The sequence below is a fragment of the Nuphar pumila genome, chromosome 15 (genome assembly GCF_984573655.1).
Source record: "Nuphar pumila chromosome 15, dmNupPumi1.hap1.1, whole genome shotgun sequence".
Taxonomy (NCBI): Eukaryota; Viridiplantae; Streptophyta; class Magnoliopsida; order Nymphaeales; family Nymphaeaceae; genus Nuphar; species Nuphar pumila.
Genome location: NC_143263.1, coordinates 43,878,760 through 43,903,140, shown reverse-complemented (window position 1 = coordinate 43,903,140; position 24,381 = coordinate 43,878,760). Strand labels below are relative to the sequence as shown.

Sequence of the window (24,381 nt, the reverse complement as noted above, 5' to 3'; positions counted from 1 at the left end):
ACGCATTTGGTTTTATCAGATTTCTCAGAAAAAATTTTGGTAAATTTAGTAAAAGCCATGGTATGCTTAATTAAGTTCATGCAAAATTTAATTGCAATTTGTAGAGTATGTGCATGCTGATATTATGTAATTATTGCATAATTTTTTTATTTTTATTTGTAGAAAATTTTCATAATTTACTTATTAAATTGAGTAATTTACTGAAATTATTTCTAAGGAATCAAGCCATGTGTGAGACGGGTCTATTTTTTTGGCCAAATGTTTGATAAAAATAGATTTGTCCATTGTAGATTATGTTAGCTTAGTGTAGTGTAATTTTTATAATTTTTTTGATTTAATTCATGCTAAAAAAAATTGGAGATATGGATTTGGGTGACCCGTTTTGGCCTCATCTGAATACATATACCCGGTATTATGTATTTTTGGCCTGACACCCGACCAGTAAATCGCTTGTATCTTCCTCGTCGGGAGGAGTTTTGATGAGTGGATTATTATGTTAAAAATCTAACAAAATTTTACATCTATTGTAAAATTTTGGTCTCTGTTCATGGAAGGAGTACTGTTCTGTGATAGTCGGGACATAAAAGTACAGGTCTATAGTAAAATGTTCATAACTTTCTCATACGAATGAATTTTTACTAATGGTTTACGGCTCTGGAACGCTGACAAATTTTTTTCAAATGGTGAAAAATTCATCTATGTTCACTAACTGAATAATTTCATGTAAACTCTGTAACAGTCAGATAGAGTTGGATCTTTTGCAAGTTTAAGACTGATTTAAGAATCAAACCCCAAATACTTGCATAATTTATTCATGATATGCATGCCATTACGAATAATATGCAGACAATATATATGTTACAAAAGTCTGAGTTTATGCAAGAAATGATATGCCCAATGTTGAGGCATGAATGAATGTTTAATTAATGAAATGTGTTTGCCTATGTGACTATGTTCTAAATAAGAGACTTAAAGGTTTGACTTGCAAATTTTATTGAGAATGTTTCAATGCTATTCATGTTATATATTTACATATATCTTTGTGATGATGATGTGTAGATGCATGCAAGATATAAATGCTTATCGTATTACTTGTGTACATGCACGTGTGTTTTCAAAGCATGAAAATGAATATGTTATCTAATGCAATGATCTAATATATGCATCCATTGTCTTAAAGTAGCCGAATCCTTTCTGATGGATTTAATCATGATGTTGCATGCAAAACATATAATTTAAATAAGTGAAACATGCGACATTGAAGTAAGGGCTTGCAAGGAGAGGGCAAACAATACATCTAGTTTCGTGGAACTCTATTTTGAGCACAAAAGGTTACTTCTTCTCACCCACAAAGATAGGAGAATTCTCTGTAATAGACTGTAATATATGAATAAGAAACTCATGAGTGAAATTTTGATGCATTGGGATAGGTGTTGGGAGTATCTCTCATTTTTGTCGTCCCTCACCCGAGACTGATGAAAGTTGCTCGTCCAGGGTAAAGTTATCCCTGTATGAAAATACTACCTGCATTATGGCCCTGATCCAGGAGTCTGTCTGTGTTTGTACCCACAAAACTAAAAAGTGAAACTTAAATGTATGTGCATTAGATAGCATAACATGTATCACCTAAGAAAGAAAATGTAATTAAAGATAAGAATTGGTTGATGCATATGAATGACTTCTACATTAATAAGTACATGTATTTTAAATTGTTCATGCATTATACCTGCCTAAGTTGAAATGAATAATGCCTATTTGATGTTTTTGCAAATGATATGCTTACTTGAAATATTGAGATACATCTTGAATTATTTTAGATTTAATTTGATTCATTATGAAAAGTTAGATGTAATTTCAGATTTCATATTTTTGCTTTACTTGTTTAGTATAGCTCTACCATACTGAGACATTGTATGTTTGACCTTTAATTTTAATAATATTTTTTAGGAAGTGAGTAGGACTTACATATGATAGCGGGAGGTTGTGATAGGGATTGAGCCATGCCTTTCCCACACCTCTAGCATTTTGGATTGAGACTCTGATATTTTATTTAGATTTATTTGTAAATAAATAATTGTAATTCATTTTGGGTAATTATGAACATTTAATTTGAGTTATGAGTATTTGAATTTTCAATTTCATGGTTATATGGTTATGAATGAATACAAAAAGTAGCACACCACATTTTAATTTTGATAGATTTTTTTGCAGATATTTTGTTAAAGTATTTAAAAGTATTTAAAAAAATCACCAAATTCAGAATTTAAAAATTAAAGTGTTACCGTTGGGCTCTACAACACAAGCTGTCAGCCAAAGATTCAAAGTGTGCAATGTGATTGCACCTAATCTGCCCTTCTTTTTTAATAGGTGGAGCACCAATTTTTTTATACGAGGTATCTGTGTCTTCCCTTGTAGCTCGGCTCAAAAATTGAGCTCGATGAGCCAAGCAACATGGCAAGCTCGTCTTGACTCAACTAGTTATATATATATATATATATATATATAATGTGTTTTATACATTTATTATACCGTAAGTACAGAAGGCACCACCATCACAGCTAGGTCTTTATTTCTGAGGACGGTTTCTCCATGTAAATAAAAAAAAAACATGAACATGAATTTTTTTTAAGGAGTTTGGTGTGGTAGGCTGGGGCTTAGGCCGCTAGGCAGGTGGTCTAGGTTCAAATCCCATGGGCGTCACCTCTTACGCAAGCTGAAGCATGGTGACTCCCTTGAGACAAGGGGTAAGACCACAAAGTTTTATGCTGTCAGGACAGTGATCGTAAGTATGACAGCAGAGCCAGCGACTAGGTCTCTTATCCTAGAATGGTTTCTCTGTGTAAATATCAAAAAATTATATTATATATATTTCATATATTATCAAGCATAAAAATATATAAAATTATCTTTTAAAGAAAATGAGTCAGTTCTCATGATCTCGCCAAACTTGTCTTGTAATAAGCTCAGGTTCAGCTTGGCTCAGTGACGCTTAGGTGTAGCCTTAATGAGCCTAATCCGGACAACCCAAGTTGGGCTGGTTTACCAGCCCTAGGTACTTGCCCGAGCTTTTCAAAACCTAATAATCCAATACTTGTCGACTCTTTTTTTTTGGAGAAGCAAGAATGAGTCACGATCTTGATGGTGAAGTCTCTTCAAATCCCACGGGAGCTCACAGTCTCATCTTGATCTTGACTATCAAAAGAGGAAAAATCAAAAGAAAATAAAGCTTTCCCATTTGATATCAATTTTTCTGCAGCATGCATCTCGATCACTGCTTACCATTCATCTTCGCATTTTTTTTGGAGATTGACACATCTCTCATCTCAAGAAATGCCAGGATGAATGGCTGTGAGGCAGGTTGATGCATGCCCACCATGCAGCTACTAGCATATAATGTGAAATCTTTCTCTCTTTTTTTTTCAAGGCATGCTGGGGTTAGTTAGAACCCCACCACCCCACCAGTTATTATTCAACGTACCAATGGGTTTTGAACCTGCAACGTCCCACCAAAAGGAGACGTGCACGTACAACTCTTAATAACCATGGGGAGCCCCTGTTGGTAAATCTTCTCATTTTATTTCAACTTAATTGTTGTTATCCCCCCCCCCCTCCCAACCTGAGGATTAGGGCGGAGCCAAGAATCTAGACTAGGGTGGGCACAAGTGCACCCATCTTCAGGGTGTGCCTACCCTGACCCGATCGTACACAGGGACAGGGTGGGCACTATTGGATGGGTCAGGGTGGGCACTGCCCCCAAGTCTAGGTGAATTTGTGCCCACCGTGCCCACCTTGGCTCCAATATGGCTCCGTCCTTGAGTTAGGATCTTGGGGCTCGTGCAAGGTCCGATCCAACAAAGATTCAGGTCTCTAAAGGGTGGTGATTGCCCTGAAGATCTGAAACAATCAAACACATCCTCCTATAATAAATCCAACAAAGTCTAATTATGCCCGATCTAGACGCAAAACATGGGTTTTTCGTATAATTGGTTGCATTGGACCTCGACCCGAATTCAACTAGCAAGTTGTACTTCTAGAATGTTCGGTAAAGCATTGTATTCACTTATTTCAGTACTATCATGGTGCCTAGTGAGGACTCGTATAAGGCCCTACAAATTTCTTAGTGATACAACCCATTAAAAATTGGATCCAATAGAGATATTTCTGAAGTTTCTGAGTTCAGTGCCTTTGAGAAAGGTTTGTCACATTGATAGGCCTTCAAGTGTTGCTTGGCTTTGCCACATTCAATGTGCACAGTAACTCCCTGGATAACTTGTGGGGGAAGGGAAAAACAATTAAAGAAAGAAAAGTATCTGAACCTGATTAAGATGGATGTTGTTCTCTCTCTCTCTCTCTCTCTCTCTCTCTCTCTCTCTTTGTGTATGTATAAAGAGCCGAACTAAGAATATCAACATTACGATTGAAACCGGCAAACAAAACAAACAGGACCCAAAATGACAGAATACATAAGCAAAAAAAAAAGCACAAAATGCAAAACAGAAATAGAGGCGATTAGTCCGGATCCGGGGGAGGCCTTAGAGGCAAGAAGATCAGGGAGACAGATGCGTAATGAGGCGTATACATCCACCAGAATATAATTTACTAACTTATTGAAATGAACCAGGTTCTGCTTGAAAATAACATTATTGCGCGACATCCAAACAACCCACCATGAAGAAAGCAACCAAGTTCTCCAAATGATCCGCCAATTTTTATATCTACGAACTGACGAGGGGGCCCCATAAGAGGCCCACTGCGAAAGACTCCTGGTGCAAGCACACGACCGGCTTATTCCAGGTAACCTTAAAGATATTTTGAAAGACCTGGCATTCCCAGAATAGGTGCAACGCAGATTCCTCGACCACCTCGCAGAGAGCATATTTACTCACAATACAAAAACCTATGGACTTGAGGAAGCTATATGTCTGCACCCGATCATACAGAATAAGCCAAGCAAGAAAGCACGCTCTCAGAAGAGGACCTTTGCCCCAGATAATACTCGCAGGGCATCGATTCACACCTGCCGAAAGGAGAGAAAGGTAGGTTGCTCTGGTGTGAAAGGAGCCGTTCAGGGTAATCGCTCTACAAAGAAACTGGGTCTGAACGACGTCGTCGGCCTCGCCAACACACACAGCAGACCAAGCTTGAATCCACAATCTATGCAAGTGCGAAATGGGCAACCTAATCGCGCGTTGACCCCAAACAAAGACTCCACTGATCCGTATTTAGCCAAAAGAAAGTTTGCACAAGGGGACCCCGATTGGTGCGCAAGACAGCTTTGCTTAACAACCAGAACAATACTTCTTAACCTGGAGTCCAAAATCTTCAAACCCCCTCTATTCTGCGGCAGCCTTATATAGTCCTAACCCACAAGGTGATGCTTTTTATTGTTACCTTGCCTGAACCACAGAAACCTGGCCAATAACGTAGAGAGCTTTTTATTGATCCTTATAGGCATAAAGAACACAGACATAAAAAAATTTGGCATAGCATTTAAAACATGTTTGATGAGGGTGGGAGCGGATTAGGTCATGCTGAACATGAGTGTTTTTGCTCATGCAGACATCGTGGTCGTCTGTTTGCATTTTGGATGAATGCCACATGGTTTTGTTGACTTTTGAGCTTTTTAAAATGCAAATCGGATGGCCACGATGTCAGCATGAGCAAAAACGCTCATGTTTGGCATGATTTGATCCACTTTCGATGAGGGTAAGCCTACCAGCAGTCGAAAGGTAGGAGGCTTGCCAGGTCAAAATCTTAGTCTGAACCTTTTATAGAGTGGCATTCTAAGCAGCCGATGGAATACGTGAGAGATGAAGTGACAGACCAATGTAGGAGAAAAACTTATCCAAAGTGGCGCACTGAAAGATCTTCTGACTGATGGCCTGCGTATGCGGAAGAACATTGATCATAGAAATGCAACACCCCTACATCGATAGGAAAAAGAGGATGATGAGCTTAACTCTTAACATTTGTTGAATGAAGCCAACGCCGAAAACAATCATGTCATCGACGTAAGTAAGAATATGGCTCGGGAACTCCTGAATTCCTATTGGTTTAATAAAACCACACCCCATGGCCCTCTTGAACAAGACCACAATGCCTTCAGAAATGACGTTAAAAAGCTGAGGGGACAAGGGGCATCCTTGTCAAATACCATGCTCAAACTTGAATTGCTTACCACAGACCCCGTTAATCTGAATTTGGGATTGTGCATTAGTGATCAACTCATGCACCCAACTAGAGAAGCGTCGACCAAATACAAAGTTCTCCAACATGTGAAAGAGGAAAGGCCAGTGCACTGAGTCATAAGCTTTGTAGAAGTCAAGTTTAAGAGTAAAGAACGGCCTTCCGCTGGACTTGAGAGAGTGAACCACCTTCGTGGCCAAAATAAACGAATGTTGCAGCCGTCTATGGGGAATGAAGGCAAATTGAGCATATGAAAAAATCTGATTAGCGACAAAGCACATTCTAGTAGCCAATACCTTGGCGATGATCCGGTAGATTCCCCCTAAGATAGAGATGGGTCGGTACCGCGCTATATCCACCGACGTAGCGTCTTTAGGAATAAGAGATATAATGGCCAGGTGATAGATAGACAGTAACCGACCGTTGCGGTAGAACTCAACGAATATACTAAGAATATCACCCTTAATGCACGACCAAAAGGTGCGATAGAAGTCTATAGGATAACCACCCAAACCTGGGGCTTTCCAATCGGACAAAGTTGTTACTGCCGCAAAGATTTTCTCTTCAGAAAAGGACATCTGCAAAGATTTGGATAACGCGTGGTCGATGCAATGAACGAAGTTCGTACCCATCGACCCACCGATCGAAGTATTACCGGCATAAAGCTTGATAAAGAAATCGGTTACCATTGGGAGAACCTGATCCCCAGAATGGTAGATACCTTCAATGTAGATGGAAAGAATGGTCTGCCTTCGATGCCTATAAGAGGCAACAGAATGGAAAAAAATGTGTATTTCTGTCACTCGCTTTAAGCCAAATAGCACGAGACCGCTGCCTCCAGCGAATCTCCTCTTTCAGGCACCACGATCGTAATAGCAGAGTCAGCTCTGCGGATCTAGCATTCAGGCTGGCAATATTGGAGTTCGACAGGGAGAGAGACTAATGGATCGACAACAACTCGCGTTTCCAATCCCCCAGATGCTGAAATTTGCTAATATGCCTCGAGATAAGACATAATTTAATTGCTCGAGACAATCAGCGATACTTAGCCACACAACTAGTAGCCGCCCTAGCTGCGGTGCAGAAGCCACACCAAGATAGATGAACTACAAACTCAAAGTCTGGCTCCCTAATCCACCATTGCTCAAATCGGAAATTGATGTGACGAGAAAATCCATGACCCCATCAGATAACCAACTGACTATGGTCAGAGACAGATGGAGGGAGAAGACAACACAAGAGGTCATTTAGCGAGGCCAGTAGATTCGGGGAGACGAGCACACGGTCAAGCAAGCGGTAGCATGGGCGAGAGCGGAGATTGGACCAAGAGAAAACTTTGTCACAATGCGGAACAGAATACAACTGGTTCGATTGAATGAAATTTTGGAACCCAATCATAGAAGCCGAGCAGGAGATAGGATTACTAGAGTTGGAGGAAAACAACAAGCAGTTGAAATCTCCCATGATGAGGTGTTGGTCCCCGAACGACTGAAGCAACCTATTCAGGTCCGCCCAAAATTCCTCCCGACGGCTCTGGCGATGCAGATCGTACACCATGGTGACCACTAGCGGCACCGGCTTAGCTGGAAGAGGAAAGGCGACGGATAGTGAAAACGTGTCTTCATCAAGCTAGTAGACTCCGAGAGATGGCCTCCCAAGAACAATGATACCGCCCGCAAAGAGCAATGATGGCTTGAAGAAAGAAACCGCGCCACGCCAGATCTCAGAAACTACCGAGCGAGGAACCTCCGCCATCTTGGTCTCACAAATAGCGACAAGGTCAGGGTTTTTCTCCCGGATCCAACTAGCAAGGAACATGCGCTTTTGAGGGCAGTTCAAGCTCCTGATATTCCAGCATAAAATCTTCATGTCAGAAAATCAGAAAAGCCCCGCGGAGAGCGGATCCACACAAAATGCCTTGGAGATACCCCAAACTGAGATGCGAAGAATTTCAAAGACTATCGCCACCTCTAAGAGAGGCGCCATCCTGCCCCGACAGAGAAATCCCTTTGGCCGTAGACGAGGAAGGCGAGGAGACAAAAGGGGGACCAGAGGCATCAACGTCCACGAAAGGCAAATCCTCGACGATATCAGCGAACGACTCCCTTATTAGGATAGAGATGCTGCGAATCTACGACTAAGAGAGTAAGAAATAAAGATGCTGAGCTGCTACGTCCAGTGAACAACCCAAGTAGGAAGATAGATGGTTGCACTAGGAATACAGATCGACCACCAAAGACGATGGCTAAACGGGAGAGACATAACCCCACTCCCCGAAGGGATGCAACGCAGTAGATGATGAGTGTGGCCCGAAAACCGCAAAGAAAGGGGAAGGAGGGATAAAACTGCATGAAATCTTACATAACGGAGAGGAGAAGCAACGATCATTGAAAGCCAACACCATGAATGAAGGACCCTCTTCAAGCAAGTAGTGTATACGAGGCGACGCCAAATCACTAAGCAGACACAGATTAGATACCTCCGCAGATACTAAACCCTTCGAGAACTGAGCCGATGGCCGAAGCAAGCACACCCAACCTAAGCAAACCTCGGGAATAGGAGAGACGCCAAAGCTTAGAGCCCTAGGAGCCACCGAGACACCAAAGCCTAGAGCCCTCGGTGCCACCGAGGTAGAGACCACAAAGACTAACGACAAGGATGCAGCGCACTGATCGAACAACCTCTGAGCCCCCCAATACTAGGGGGTGAGATCGAGGCATAGCAGACCCGATAACACCGCCAACCTCACCGCAATCGAGCTTGATGCCTCGGGAAAGGTCATCGAGAGGGGAAAGAATAAAAGGAAAAGAGTTGCGAACACCACCCCCATACGAGCTCCAGCATCCCAAGCGACTCGGGGCGCCCCCCAAAGACGACAATCAATACCGGCTATCGTGCTCATCAACTGATAGACGACAGTAGAGGAAAGTAGCATGGGAACTGATAGGGGTAGATAAATGTTGCTTGCAGGCCCCAAGATAGGCTATATAGGAAGCTGCGACAGATAAACCAACGCAGGATAATGAGTACCACCGTGGAAAAATAGGACCCATGAGTGATATAGCCTTGAAAGACGAGCGGATCGTGGCCCACGACCCCTTGGAGATCTCAACTTGACACGAGAACCTAGCAACGACCGAAAAAGGCACCACCAAGGCCAAAGGCAGCATCGAACCTTGATCATCAAAAAACCCATGCACCCTCCCAAGGCAAGGACAACAAGCACGAAGATGAGGGAAAGCGAAGGAGCAGCTCGCCATTCCTCTGGCCTCAAAAATGCCTCGGAAAGCAGAGAAAAAAGAGTTCAGTAATTTATCCCATCCATGTTTAATGAAATGCACATAGGTTGGGCGTAAGGATGGCAGTGGACCGGGGGAAAATGGGGCCTCGCCCTGTCCCGTTTGGACCGCAGATGAAGGGCATGAAACAGGGATGAAAGTTAAAATTCATCTCTGTACGAAGATGGAGGTGGGGATGGACTTACGCTTTCCCCCACCTCGCCCCCTCCCCATCCCCGTTCTCGTCCCGATTCCTGCCTTGGCCCACCCCATCCCATCCCATCCCATCCCCAATCCTTCTAAGGGATGACAATAGATAGAGGGAAAACGGGCCCCGACCCACCTCGCCCCCATTTGAACCGGGGATGGAGGACATAAAACGGGGATGGAGGCAGGGGTGGAGGTTAAAATCCATCCCTGTGCGGGGATGAAGGCAGGGATGGAGGTTTGGGTTTTGAGACAGGGCAGGGGGTGGAGACCTTGTCCCCCGCCCCCGCACCAGTACATTGCCATCCCTAGTTGGGCATCCATTGCGTGCACACTTAATTTGGCAAAAAAACCTTTTAGTGGCGCTTTTGAAGCAAAGCGTCCAGCATAGACACGCTCAGTATTAATATTTTGAGTTTTAGTGGTGCTTTAAAGGGGCCGCTAAAAGTGCTTTTTTTTCCACGTTCTGGGCAAAAAAATGCATGAGATGAACACTCAGCATGTGTGTGTTTTCATTATGCACGGATGGTATTAAGCACCTACCTCTCTCTCTCTCTCTCTCTCTATATATATATATATATATATATATATATATATATATATATATAAAATTGAATTCGTGGTCATGAATCCAATCTGATCAAGCACAACTTAGATATTGGATTTGAGGAAATACCAAACTGTGTATTTGTATTGGAAGCATCAAACATTTTTTTATCTTAAGGAGTTAAAGATCATGGGTTGACAGATTGTTACCAAACCAGAGCATCTGTCGGTGGTATACAATGAAGCTAGAAGGATAAGGTAGTGGCTGATTCAAACCAAATGAAAATTTGACACTTGGTAGATTCGATTATATTCGGATCAATCCTGATTAATTTGACATGTATCCAACACATTCAGCCCTCTTTAATGCACTCTTGATTCTAGAGAGAGAGAGAGAGTTCCGACCCATTTGGAGCTACTCGAATCCAACCCTTGTGTGAGTCCCGATCTTTTGGTTTTCAGGTTGAAGTTTTGTTGGTTCATCAAATAATAATCCGAATCCAATCATAAACTATGTATTTTAGTTAAACATGAATAGAAAAATACTTAGTTCGAGTTTGTTTGGTTCAAACCCAACTCAAATATTAATTGGATCGGACTGAGTCGGACGTGGACATTATTCAGGTCTTCATTTTCATGCCCACGTGTATCCTGCTATTCAAATTCAGAATGGGCAGGTCACCTGACATAGATCCGATCCGTCTGACATGTGCAGGAAATCAACTGCACTATGCGAACTTTCTCATGTTTAGGGACGGTAAATGAGCTGAATGAGCCAGCTTGGCCTACTGATGATCCAAGTATCGATTTCTAGTAAATCAATAACACGTGTACAGTTAGAATTTTTAAAAAAATACCAATTTTTTTTCTTTGGGTAGGTTTGACATGTTTTTAGTAAGTAGGTTTTCATTTATCTCTATACATATAATGAAAATGGATCATTCAACCAAAAAAAGGTACAAACAATCCAAATTACTTTCCAAAATCGATTTTAAAAGTGTTTTCTTGTAAATATGATTTTAAGAATGTGATTTTCATGGTAAAAAACCAAATAACTGGCTCATGTAACAAATTTTTTTGAACTTTAGGTAGGATTTTATAATGTATTAAAAATCAACTGTTATTTTTTTCAAGTCTTTTAGATCATAAAAATCCAATTTATGTATATAAAAAAAGTTTGCAATAAGGGTCTGTTCTTAGTTTTTTTTATCATGAAGATCACATTTGTGTGATCAAATTTTTAAAAATGTTTTTAAATATGATTTTTAAAAATGTTTTTAAATATGATTTTTAAAAATGTTTTTAAAAATGTTTTTTAAAAATAATTTGGATGGTTTGTACCTTCTTTGGTTGAATGGTCCTTAGCCTATATGTGTGTGTCAAAAGAAATGGTATAACCTACTAATATTGTGACCAAAGTTCATAGAGAGATACATAGTTCAAAACAGCTCACACCTATGAATTTTGACTTATTGATACCATATGAACATTCATACCAAAGACTTTATATAGAGAGAGAAAATGAAAGATATTAGGCCTCATTTTCTCGTTCTGCCCCAACCGGCCCATAATTTAAAGTGTTTTATGCTAGATCTGAATCATTAAATGTGTTTATCATGCTCGATTTAGTGGGAATCAACTCTTGAATCATGTTTTTTGACAAAAAAAAATTATGAACTAGAAAAAATTGATGCCTTCATAACCATTGATTTTGGATCACCTAAAAACCCTCTATAGAGGTCAGATTCTGATGATCCAAAGCTGGTTTCCACTGAACAAAACTTATAGATCACATCTATGGTGTTAGATGTAAAAAAAAAACTACGATTTTGAAAGGATAAAATGAGAAAAGGGGGCACTTAGCACATATATATATATATATATAATGATTTTTTTTTTTATAAGCAGGGTTAGGCTGATCTCTACCAATAAAACAGCGTACCATTGGGTTTTGAACTCGCAACGTCCCAACACATGATGACATGCACTAACAGCTCCTACCAAACAAGCAGATCCCCCGTCGGTTTTAGCAATGATCTTTGATAAAGATAAAGTAGCTTGCCTAACCAAAAAAACTATGCACAGTTTTCACATATATGGGAGCCTTATTTAAAAATTTATCAAAATAACCTATTTAGCTTTTTTTCTAATTGGAAAAAACTATTAACGCGACGACCATAAACACCCATATCATATTTGCACGAATTTAACTAAAAGTTGTTTTTGCCAATTTTGGGCAATTTCTCCCAACATTAAACAAATTCAAACAATAAAGCTTCAGGCCTAACAGTGGTTTTGCTCAAAATCCTGGTCTTAGTCCCACTCAATTGGGCCCTAACTAAGTCCACATAACACTCCAACTTTTACCGCCGTGTCGTGTCCACATGTAAACTATTTTCAACAAAAAATACACTTGAATCTCGTGTCCTGTATCCCTTTTTTTTTGTCAGGTCCACGTGACGTAGATAAGGCGACGAGTCCGGTCTAGTTCGAGCCGTGGGATGGCAGACTCTAGTTGGGGGGGAGGAGCTTGACTTGGCAACTATGCTCGAGCCCTTATGAGCCATGTCAAACTCAGCTCAGCGCAACTCTTGAGCCGCCAAGTTGTCCGAAAAGGTCTCTGATGAATCTGTCTAGGTCAAGTTTCTTCAACTGGATCGATACGAGTTTCTTAAACTGGATATCACAGCTGAAAAAAACGGACTCCTACAAATTTTTCGTTTTCTAACCAATGAAGGTGAAGGCAGTCAGTGCCAGATTTTCTCGTAACCTCACAGCGACCTTAAGTATGGCAGGCAGAGCCAGCGCAGCTACGTCTAGGTTTTGGAGGCCATTTCTTTGTGTAAACATAAAAAAAAAAAAAAAAATCAAACAAAAAATTTGGCACACTGCACCTTCACCTTCGTGTCATTTAAGGACATTTTCGTCATTATAGAAAAGTCGTAAAGCCGTTCACCTGACTCCAGAGGTGACCACCGTTCCTTCAGCTTCAAGATCAAAAATTATAAGAGAATGCAATATCATATTACAAAAATAGCCTCCACGAACTTTCTTTGGACAGTAAAGGGCTTTGACGAGTCGGTTCTGTTTGGCTAGTGAAATTGTTGTGATTAAGACAGAGTTCAGATTAGTAGGTCAAAAGATCAGGTGCAATATGATTGCACTTGTGCATTAAGCATCTGATCATCCTTCATCTTATCTTAGGGTCAGGGCCTGTCAGTTGTGGGGCTCAAAGCCTGATGAAGGGCAATCAGGTGCTTAGGCTATGTTTGATGTGCTGTTCCCAGCGTGATTTGGACGAAAATCACGCTGGGAACGACGATTTTCAACAAGTATTGGACACGGTGGACGGCGTTCCGCGCGTTCGCCGCTTCCATAATTGTTTGTGATTTGCGATCCACCCCCTCCCCCGTTACAAAATGAACGGGAACGAAAGGGACGAAAAAAAAATGCATCGACTGGAGCGCCGTGCCCGTCGATGGGTCTCTCTCTCTGGTCGGTCTCTCACTCTCTTGTTACTGGTCTTCTCTGCCTCCATGTTTACCAGGGTGAAGACGAGAGAGAGAGAGGGTAAACCCTAACCCTGAATTCCTCTCCTCCCCTGATCCCTCCTCCCGATTCGCTCCCTCTTCGGCAGATCTACGAGAAATTCTTCTCATTTTTCTCTGTGTAAGTCGAGCGTTTTCCTTCGTATCTTTTTTTTTTTGGGGGGGGGCGGGGGGGTTCTTCGGTGGAATTTTGATGGTAGCATAAGGTTTGATTTCTTTTTTTGCTGGTTAAGTGGTTTCTGGGAATTATAGGGATTTAGGTCCAGAGATTGATGAAGATGGACTGTGGCGACTAAAATCGTTGAGAGAAAAGCGGGAAGGAGAGAAATTTTGTTATCGGTAAATGCTTTTTTTGCTCGATTGATGAATTTCTTCTGGTTACCTCTGTTGTATCTTTTGTGATTTTTTTCTTAAGTAGATTTTTTTCGATTGATGAATCCTTGCGTTTGGTTTTGATCTTTTGGGGTTTCCGGTTTGGTAGTTACAAGCATTCAGTGAGAATTGAGGGTTTGATTGCACATTAATGAATTCTTTTTGGTTGTTTCTTTCCTCCTTATACTTTTCGTTTTTTGACGAATTCTCTAAGAATCTTTCCTAGTCTTTGGAATTTAGTTCAATGCTAGTGGAGAAAACCCGAGATGAGTCTACTAATGAGTTGGGGCTTTTTCCTTTTTTGTTGATTAGGCGTTCTCTTTTGGGGTGTCTGAAAAAGGAAAACAGATGCTAAAAAGAAGCATTCTTTGATTTTTTTTCGGAGAAGAAAACAGAAGCAAGAATAGGAGAAGAGAAACAATGAGAATTTCTTCAATTTTATTCCAGAGTACATCCGTCTCGGCGAGGGTTCACATATGTCGATCGATAGCATGGGCAGCTTGCAGATGGGCAATGTTGATGGATCGATTTCAATGTCCATGGCCGACATCAGTGTTGGCTCGAACACCCCACTAGCACCTAACATAATGACTTACCCGAGTATCGGTACCGGTACCAATGGGTCTGTTGGTCGAAGTGTATATAAGCCTGGTGTGGTCTCCCACACACTTGCTGAAGATGCATTGGCACGAGCCTTGATGGACAATCGGTACCCGACCGAAGGTCTGAAACAATATGATGAATGGACAATCGATTTGAGTAGGCTTAGTATGGCTACTGCCTTTGCTCAAGGAGCATTCTGTAAGCTCTACTTATAACGGCGAGGATGTGGCAATCAAGATATTGGAGAGGCCTGAGAATAACCCGGAGAAAGCACATAACAGCAGTTTACTCAGGAGGTGATGATGTTGGCGACTCTGAGGCACCCAAATATTGGGAGATTCATTGGCGACTCTGAGTCACATGGGTACCTCGCCAGATGATTTTAGATATAATTCCGTAATTGAATCCATATCCGGGCAAAAAACCATAATAAATTTGTTAAAACATGTAAAATGAGGGATGGAACGGGTTATACGATCCAAAATGAAGTAATTCGATCCATTATCCTTGATTGTCCAAGTTGTTCGCACATCATCATCAAACAACGGACATTTGGAACATAGCATTTGAGTACTGTCCAAACAAAAGTTGGACTTGGAACAGTTGTTACAGAACAAACAGAACCAATGTTCTGTTCCATTCTTTTTGTTCATTTTGGACAAGCCATCAAACATGACCTTAATGCACAAATTTTGTGTTATGTGATTGCACTCGATCCCGACTCACATTGGTAGTAGGGGTGCAAACAGATTAAAATCGGATTAGTTCAATACATAGAGAGTCAAATCAGGATCATGTGAAAACGCCCAAAAACCACAAAACCCTAATACTGTATCCATTCTATTTGCATCCTTAATCGGTCGGGGTGGACATTGAGTTGGGTACTTGACTAATAATTGAGTATATTCACAAGAAATATGCAAGTCTGAGCTATTTGTATAACAGAGCTTAGCTCGAAACAACTAGATCAGATCAAGTGATTGACATCTTCACCGTCCATTGTTTCATTCCACAAGGATCTCATGGTCTTTGTGTACATTGTGGACGGTAAGGATGCCAAATCACTTTTTTAAAAAGTGATTTGTCAGATCACTTTATCTGCTATATGAAATGAATAAATTGAACTCAGTTCCCAATTTATGAAGTCCTTTCTACCAGTTGCACCTATCAAATATATACAGCATCGCCAGGATAGTGGCCATGCAGCGACCTGTCTAACAACCATTCATCTTGGCATTTCTCAAGAAAAGTGTGATGTTCATGTCGAAGAATGTTGAGATGGATGGTCAGCAGTAGTGGAGCTGCATAAAAAAGTGGCCTTTAATGGTCTATTTCATTCAATCTCACTACTTTTTTTATTGTCATTGACCAAAAAGAGCGTGTACCCTACGGTAATTCACATCATCTATAGAAAATTGAAAAAAAAAGAAGGGGGCATTGTTCCCTTCAACAAAAAAAAAAACTCTTTAAAAAGCGCTCAGTGGGAGTGGTTACTTATTCCGTGTGCCCGTTTTTATCCTTTTTTTTCTTGTTTTTTAATTTTCTTATTTTCCTTGTTATTTTGGTTACCATCGTGATTACGTAAATGATTAGTGTGTTAGTTGCAGTACTCTGAAAAAAAAGTTCAAGCAAAAATGAAGAAATAAAAGAGTAGAAAAATGGAGGGTGGTGTCCATTGAAACAGTGGTCTAAAGAGTGAGTGTGAGAGAGAAAGGAGCGTTTCCCCTTTTCTCTTTTCTTCATTTGCTTTCCTCTCTCTCTCTCTCTCTCTCTCTCTGTGTGTGTGTTTCTCTCTGTCAGATCTCGTCTATCTTTTTTCATCTTCCCCCATCTTTTCCGCGTCTCCACTGTCGTTACATCTCTCTCTCTACACAGACGCACAAATACACAGAGAGACAGTATGGACGGAGTTTGGTGATGGGAAATTTGGGGTAAGGGTTTGTGGGGAGTGCTGCATTATTTCAAGGTGTGGTGGGAACGGTGAGCTCTTTCAGATCTTCTGCTCCAATTTGATTCCATACTCTCTCTTTCTTGTTTTGGCGCGTGTTTGATTCCAAGTTTTGAAGTGGTTGGTAGATCTCGTTTGGTGGTTATGTTTTTTGGGGTAGCTGTTTCCGTTACAGATCGATGCTTAGTTTGGGCTTTACTGTAGATTTGCATTTTGCTTGTTTCTTCTTTTAGTGGATTCCCATTTTGGAGATTTTTTTTTTTCGCTTGCAATCTGAGCTCATCGTCCCACATGTTTTGAGCATATCAATGCTGGTTTTGCTTCTCTGAATGGGTTAGGAATTTGGGTCTTATATATATATTTTTTGCTTTTCAATTTTCTCACTGGCTATTCTTTGATTTTACATATCAGTTTTGCTTCAGTGATTAATTTGGGAAATTGGGCCTGGTTTTTTTTTACTTTTAGGATTTTTCACTTTGCCGTGCATTGACTGTTCGTTTTCTTACTCTGAGATTTGTTTGTATGCTTCTTTCTGTTTTCATTTCCTTTTGTTCTCTTCTCTTTTCCTCGTTTGTTCGGATTCTTAAGGATTAATTTTTGTGTAAGATCAGTGGAGTACTTGTTTGTGTCATGTTGGTTCTGGGTTACTAGTGGTTCTCATTTTCACTACTCTGCGAATTCGTACTGAAAGGCGTTGCCTGCTGTCATATTTGGTTTTTTGTATTTTTCCTTGTTCAATTGTATGATTTATTTCTTTAAGGTGAATGGTTTTGCTCTGTGCAGGGATTATATACATAAAGGCTTTGTTAACTGGGGTCTTTTTGCTGTGACAATGGGCAAATCTCCGGGTAAATGGCTCAAGACGTTGCTCTTTAGGAAGAAAAGTACCAGATCTAATTATGCGAAAGCAAGGGGTGATCTGGTAAGGCAATTATTGATTGCATTTGCAAATTTGATCAATTATTTTTTCTTGGCTTGCTCAGTCGGTGTAACTGATTTCCTCATTTTGTATACCTGCATGTGTTTTGTAGTTATGGTTTTTGATGTTCTTGGTGGACAAGTAGTTTTGTCTATAAATGTTCAATGTGGCCGTGAATCAAATGATTCGATAAATATTGGAAACCTACAGTATCTGTTCTTGTATACAATTCTATTTATTTGTTTATTTTGGTAGATGTTCATTCATTCTGAATATGGTTGCTGTCAGATTTCCATTTTTTTCTTTTGTGTACTAACCTTGAAAAGCAACTGTGCATCTGATGGAATTCTTCTGGCCTCCTGTATTGATGAGACATGATGCCATAATAGGTACCCTCGAAATTCTTTCATTTTATACTATTATTCTTACTATGTGATCTTCTTGTAAATTCTCTTTCACCAAAATGGACTCCCGTTTATAATTGGAAAGGGCTTGCTTCCTATTTGTTTTAGTGCATGTTACTACAATCAGAGAACTGTTTTCAGCTTTGCTGATTAGTCGTAGCCATAAGGAGCTCTATGCCTAGTTAACAAAATGGGCAAGAATTTCATTATTTATCTCCTCTGCTACTTAAATCAATCTAATGCTTTTATCAATATTGCTTTTGGTGCAATTAGGAAGTTTTACAACAAAGTGCACTATTGTGATTGTATTGCATAAATGCACTGGCCTGTTGTTTTTTTTCTTAATGGTTAATGCCAACGCTGATTTTCTGTATGTTGTGACACTTACCACTTTTTTGGGGCTGGCCTATCTTTCTGCCATTGTAACCAATAAAGAGGTATCTGAAAATGAAATGTAACAGGTTCATGACACATTGAGTGGGTGAAGTGGAAAACTTTGGATATTGATAGAAGTGTTCAGCAGGTACCTTTAAGTATCCACTCAGCAGCAGGTTAAACCTGGACTTTTGACCAGGCATTAATATTGAGAATTTGCGATGCCGTATGATTAAATTTTGTAAAATCCCTTTGAACATGTCCATGTACATGCATGTACACATGCATCATTGTCTGCTTGGGGTCTGTTTTGCTAGGTTTCATTTTTCTTTCTGCATAAGTTTCTCTTTCTTTGAAGTCTTACCTGAAAACAATCAAGTGTTGTGAATAACGGATATTTTATTTGCATGTGAAGGTCACAAATGAAAAGGAAAAGCTTGGTTCTTCCAAGGAGCCGCTTGCTGATTTGGCTGTTAATTCGCCTTTGATTTCACATCCAGTTCCTGTTAAAAATGATGCAAATGGCTCTAACATCGAATCTGAGAATAGGTCTGCTGCTGAAGTTTCACGTGAAGTTGGCACATTGGTGTCTGTAAATCACGAACCAAAGAAACCTGATGCAGCTGTTGGAACTGGAGTCTCTCATGATCTGGAGAACTTGAGAGAAGAACAGGCTGCAATAAAGGCTCAATCAGCTTTTCGAGGTTACCTGGTATTTTTCGCTGCTTGAAAATGTCATTGAACTACACAAATTTAAATTGGTCTTTCAGAAATTTGTGTTTTATGTCATTACCATATTTAAATGTATGGTCTTCTAATCAACTCACATGGCAAACCTTTCAAATATATGGCTGCTTAATCATTTGAGCATATTGTTTTATCTGACTCATGTCTATCATTGTTGATTTTCTTTGATAATTGAATGTTGACTTCCATAGCAACCAAGTTTTTGATGCTCAGTAATTGTGACAAATGAATAAGCATGGCAGGGTGAATGCCTTTATTCTCCATATTGTCAAGTCTTTCCAGGTCTTGCTATTGTAGAGTAGTTGTTCCAACTTCTATTGTAAACCATTTTTGGCAGGTCTGCATCATCCTGTGAATCTTGAAGTGAGGGGTAGTCACCTCAGTTGATGTTTTTTTGCATTAGAATTGTGAAGAAACTAACTGGTTAAATTTTGTTCCAGCCATGTTGCATGTATTAAAACTTCACAATTTTAATGTGCATGAACTGATTGTTCAGGCACGTCGGGCTTTTCGAGCCCTCAAAGGTATCATCAGGTTGCAGGCACTTGTTCGAGGACATTTGGTGCGGAGACAGGCTGTGGTAACCTTGTTTTGTTTGCAATCAATTATCAAGCTGCAAGCAGTTTTCCGTGGCCGAAGTGTCAGACATTCTGATCTTGGACTAACCATAGATCAGAAATTGGGTGGAATGGTAATATTTAGCAAACAGAATTGTTATTTGTTTTTCATTTCTTATCAGTTGCATATATACATAATGTTAGATTAAACTAATTGTGTTTAACATTAGATGAATTCAACCATATTAAAATGACTAAAATTCTCTTAAAAGTGGTATTTTTGAAAATATATTGTTACTTTTTGAGGTCAAAAGGGTAAATTTGATATATTCATAAAGTTATTTTTTTTGAAAAGGTGTTTGACTTATCAATTCCCTTCAAGTTAAAAAAGACCTATAATGCCCAAAAAGTAGCCATGCATTTCTAAAAGTATCATTCTTTTAAAGATATTTTAGTCATTTTTATAAGTTTGAATCTATCTAATGTTAAACACAACTAGTTTATTATTAGAGTAACCTTATATATATATATATATATAAATATATATAAAGAGAGAGAGAGAGAAGGGGCACCCTCCCTCGGACATCCTCTGCTCCATGCTCATCCCCTGTCCTGCACAGCGCCCTGCCATCCCCAATCAATGTCATCATCATCAGCCACCTGACAGTCATCGACTGACTGCCGGACCACAACCTCTCTCTCTCTCTCTGCTGATGGGCATCGGCCCCCGGTGTGTGGGTTGCCTGGCAACTGATCAGCGAGCAGCTTATCGTCGGTGGCTGGTGGTGGTGGGGAGGCGCATGCCACCCTCATCCACAAACGAAAAAAAAGGAAACAAAACAATGATGGGGACTGCTGGTGGTCGACGGCCAACCACTAACCGTTGCCCGTCAGCTTGGTATTCCTAGCAAAAGGGAGGGATAGGATGCAGAGGGGAGCAACAAGAGGGCAGGGGGTTTTCGAGAGAGAGAGAGAGAGAGAGAGAGAGAGAGAGAGAGAGAGAGAGAGAGAGAGAGAGAGAGAGAGAGAGAGAGAGAGAGAGTCCATCTTCTGGACCGTCCCATTGAAGCAATCTAATAGTCCGGATGATGCTGGACCATTTGGATAGTTCATGCGCTGGACGTTCTCGACTCTGCTGAGAGAGAGAGTATCATCTGGACCGTCCGATTGAAGCAATCGAACGGTCCCGATGATGCTGGACTGTTTGGACTCTTCATGCGCTGGACGTTCCCCCTTCCATATATATATATATATATATGTGTGTGTGTGTGTGTGTGTGTGTTCTAGAAAGTCCTGAATTATGGATGAGTTATAATTTTGATTTCTTTCTTTTGACTACTTGACTTCATTTTCTGCCAGAGCACCAAGTCTTTTAATACCGTGGTGGCAAGGTCCTCAACTCGAACAGAGAAGCTGTTGTCCAATGCTTTTACTAAGAAGGTATATATGCTTTACTGCTTTCATAACATTGCTAGTAATTGCACAAAGAAATCTGCTTTCTTAGTCCATACAATTTAAAAATTGGATAGTCTTGAGCAACCATTCAACTTGGTACCCCACCTTTTCTTGAAGATACTACTGAATTTAACTCGGTCAATGCACCTAACTAAATTCAACAGAAGCCAATTAGGTGCTCATGTTTCTAAACATCCTGTATATTTTTTTGTTCTTTCTCAACTATCCTTTTGGGTCTTTTCTTACTATTTGTCCTTGCTTTTTTTAGCTCCTTCTTTCTTCTTCCTTGGTGAAGCCACTACAAATTTACTATAGTCAGACTGAACCAAACTCTGCTTGGAGCTGGTTAGAACGCTGGACTACTGTCCGTTTCACTTTGCCATCTATCCAGTCAAAGAATGGAGTTGATTCAAAGCTTGAAAAGCACATCATATCACATGCCACCGAGAATGAGGCAAACAAACCGAAGCGCAGTGTCCGAACACGTCCAACCACACAAAATGATACTCTGTCCAATACCAATAACTCTGAACCTGAAAGAGCAAAGCGGAATGTGAAGAAAATACCTGCACAGCCTGTCAATTCAGCTCAGGAACCTCAAAGCGAGCTTGAAAAGGTTAAACGTAACTTGAGGAAGGTGTCTTCAAATGCTTTGAGTGATATTGCTTCAGATCGTCAAGAGATGGAAACTGAGAAACTGAAGCGCAATCTGAGAAAGACTCCAAGTTCCCCGAGTGAGCTCCAAGATAATGGTGAAGCAGATTCTGTTGATAAGAATAGGAAAACTACACCCATAATTCCTTCTGAGCAGCCTGAGCCAAAAACAGATTCTCAACCAATATCAACAAATGGGCTGGCAGATTGCTCTCAAATTGATAATCCTGCCGTTGAGTTAAATCCAATTGAGGTATCAGTACAAGTAATTCTACTAGAAAATGATGTTAAAGATGTAAATCTTGCTGCAGTAAATGAGGAGCTAAACTCCCATCCTAAGGAAGATCAAGTGTGCACAGCAACTCAGAAAGCTGGTAAGAGGCGGTCTTCCTTTCCAGAAAATGGCTTGCATAGCAGCCCAACTCTGCCTAGTTATATGGCAACAACTGAGTCTGCAAAGGCTAAGTTACGTTGTCAAGGTTCACCAAGGTTTGGTTCTGATGGAGCAGAAGGAAATGGTACCACCAGACGTCATTCTTTGCCTTCAGTTTCCGATGGGAAAGTGAGCTCACAGTCCCCAAGGACACAGAGACTTGTCCAGTCTAATGTGAAAGGAAGCATTAGAGATAGATCACTGCTGTCCTCTGGGGATGGAAACGGTAAGATGCACTCCAATCTCTTAACCTGTTCTGTGTGTCCTGGAAGTGCAGCCAAAATAGTGGCTCCCGCCTTTTTCCTTTTCCCTTTTCTGATCTTTTAAGTAGATCAGCCCCTGGAAATATTATGCCTGCCTGGGCAACTCTGCTCGTCCAGAGTCTAAGTGTCACTCAAGAAGTGATAGAAAAGGTGTTGATTCATCCCTTGGCTCATTAAGTTTTGACTACTTTACCTATGGCTTTTGCCAGGCTTGGTTGAGTGGAAGTTCAAATTAGGGGTGGAGCTACATATGCCCACCCTGACCAAGAAATCCCCAATAAGGGGGGTTTAGGTCAGGGTGGGTAGCAGTGCGCCCCCCACACCCCACCCCCACCTCTCTCTCTCTCTCTCTCTCTCTCTCTCTGCCAGCCAGTCCACTGCCACACACACATGTGCCCACCCTAATTTGAATTTTTTGGCTCTGCCACTGGTTCAAATTACTTTCCCCCTACATTTTAGCTGTTCAACTTGATGTACAAATGCTTCATAATTTTCTTTAACATTTTATGATTGATAATGCTCAAGAATTATAGTACTACAAAGTTTTCACGTCTATTGCATCATGATTAATGTTTTTCTTCAAAGTTTAGAAATCCTTATGTCAAATTAACATGTTAGCAGCATAGAAATCAGGGAAGTTTCATGAATAACAAGTGTTGTGATTGCTTTAATGGTGGTTCTCATGAAGGTGCTTGAATTCGAGAGGGGGCCTTTAGCATCCTCATATTCCATGTCTACTTTTTATCTATTAATGAAAGCATAATTTTTTACTTTTCTTGTTTAACATGCATCTTATCAGAAGTTTCCTTTACAACTAATTTGTTATTTAGAATACAAAATTACATTCAAAATAATCCTTATTTTAGTTTGCTTGCCCCCTTTTAACTTCTGATCTTAAAGAATTATATTTTATCAGCAGTCAATTCAGATTTTGGCTTTTCTTCCCTTGCTGTGATTAATCCAGCTCTGGTATAGATGCATAAGAACCAACTTACTGCTATGGTTAATCCAGCTCCAGTATGTTACGCCTACTTACACTCAACCTCTCATGTATCCATTCTACCATGTCAGGTAGTTCGAGTCACCTGTCCGATGTTGCTATAACCTGATTCTAACAGCTGGGTGATTTGTCATCTGACGAATCAAAAGCATATCTAGGACTGTATGCCCTTGTTTAGAAAACCGCATAATTTCTGCAATGCTAGATCAGAAAAAATGTTAAAACTTTATTGAGATATCATGACATGTTTCTCACAGTGTCATGCTTGTTGCAATTGCTCATTTGCAGAGAAGGTGGTTCATGCAGAATGGAGGAGGTGAACAGGTGGGTCCTTGATGTGTTCTGTTGAGAAGGTAAACTTTTCCTGGTTGTGTAAATTGTTCTAAAAAGTTCTAGTCCTGAGGTCTGATACTTTCAGTAAGAGGGTGGTGTTTGAGGCTGTTTGGTTTATGTAAAATCGCAAAGTTTTAGGGCTTGTTTTGGTTGTCGAGTATCCACACTTGGTTCCTCTGTTCCTTGTTTATTTACTCTTGGAAACTGCAGACTAAGATGATCCTGTGATTGCATGTTATTAAAGATTTGGCTTTTATACATGTTAGTTTCTGGTTAGTGGCTTCTCCCATATTATCTATCTAGATCACTCTGCAGAATAAATCTTGCAAGCTACTGCATTTTATGGGGCTGGTTTATGGTTACCAGGAAGACTCCTAGTTTTTGTTCTACTAATTGTTTTATGATAATATTTTTGGAAAATGCATTGATTTCAAGATAGATGCTTTTAGTTGGTGCAGGTAAGGCCAAGTCATTCTAGCTTGGTCTTGCCTATTCCTGCATCTTTTGAACAGCTTGATTCTCCATGTCACTGCGTTTAGGCAAAAAGAAAATC

General features: G+C 40.4%; 1 protein-coding gene and 1 pseudogene across 1 annotated transcript; both read left to right on the top strand.

Moving 5' to 3' along the window:
- The first annotated feature begins 9,648 nt into the window (after window positions 1-9,648).
- LOC149815277 (serine/threonine-protein kinase STY13 pseudogene) lies at window positions 9,649-15,120 on the top strand (annotated as a pseudogene).
- A 1,283-nt stretch (window positions 15,121-16,403) lies between these two features.
- Window positions 16,404-24,101, top strand: LOC149815276 (protein IQ-DOMAIN 31-like). Its single transcript, XM_089988802.1, has 7 exons — window positions 16,404-16,720; window positions 17,472-17,610; window positions 18,802-19,098; window positions 19,630-19,824; window positions 21,050-21,130; window positions 21,414-22,458; window positions 23,784-24,101. The coding sequence occupies exons 2-7, from the start codon at window positions 17,521-17,523 to the stop codon at window positions 23,813-23,815; spliced, it is 1,740 nt and encodes a 579-aa protein (XP_089844928.1). The 5' UTR covers window positions 16,404-16,720; window positions 17,472-17,520; the 3' UTR covers window positions 23,816-24,101.
- Window positions 24,102-24,381: the final 280 nt, after the last annotated feature.

Bases quoted from the DNA above. Each gene is read 5' to 3' on its own strand.
- LOC149815276 (XM_089988802.1), top strand. From the start codon at position 17,521: ATGGGCAAATCTCCGGGTAAATGGCTCAAGACGTTGCTCTTTAGGAAG. The intron at 19,825-21,049 runs GTAATATTTAGC...ATTTTCTGCCAG, and splicing joins ATCAGAAATTGGGTGGAATG to AGCACCAAGTCTTTTAATAC. The intron at 21,131-21,413 runs GTATATATGCTT...TGCTTTTTTTAG, and splicing joins CCAATGCTTTTACTAAGAAG to CTCCTTCTTTCTTCTTCCTT.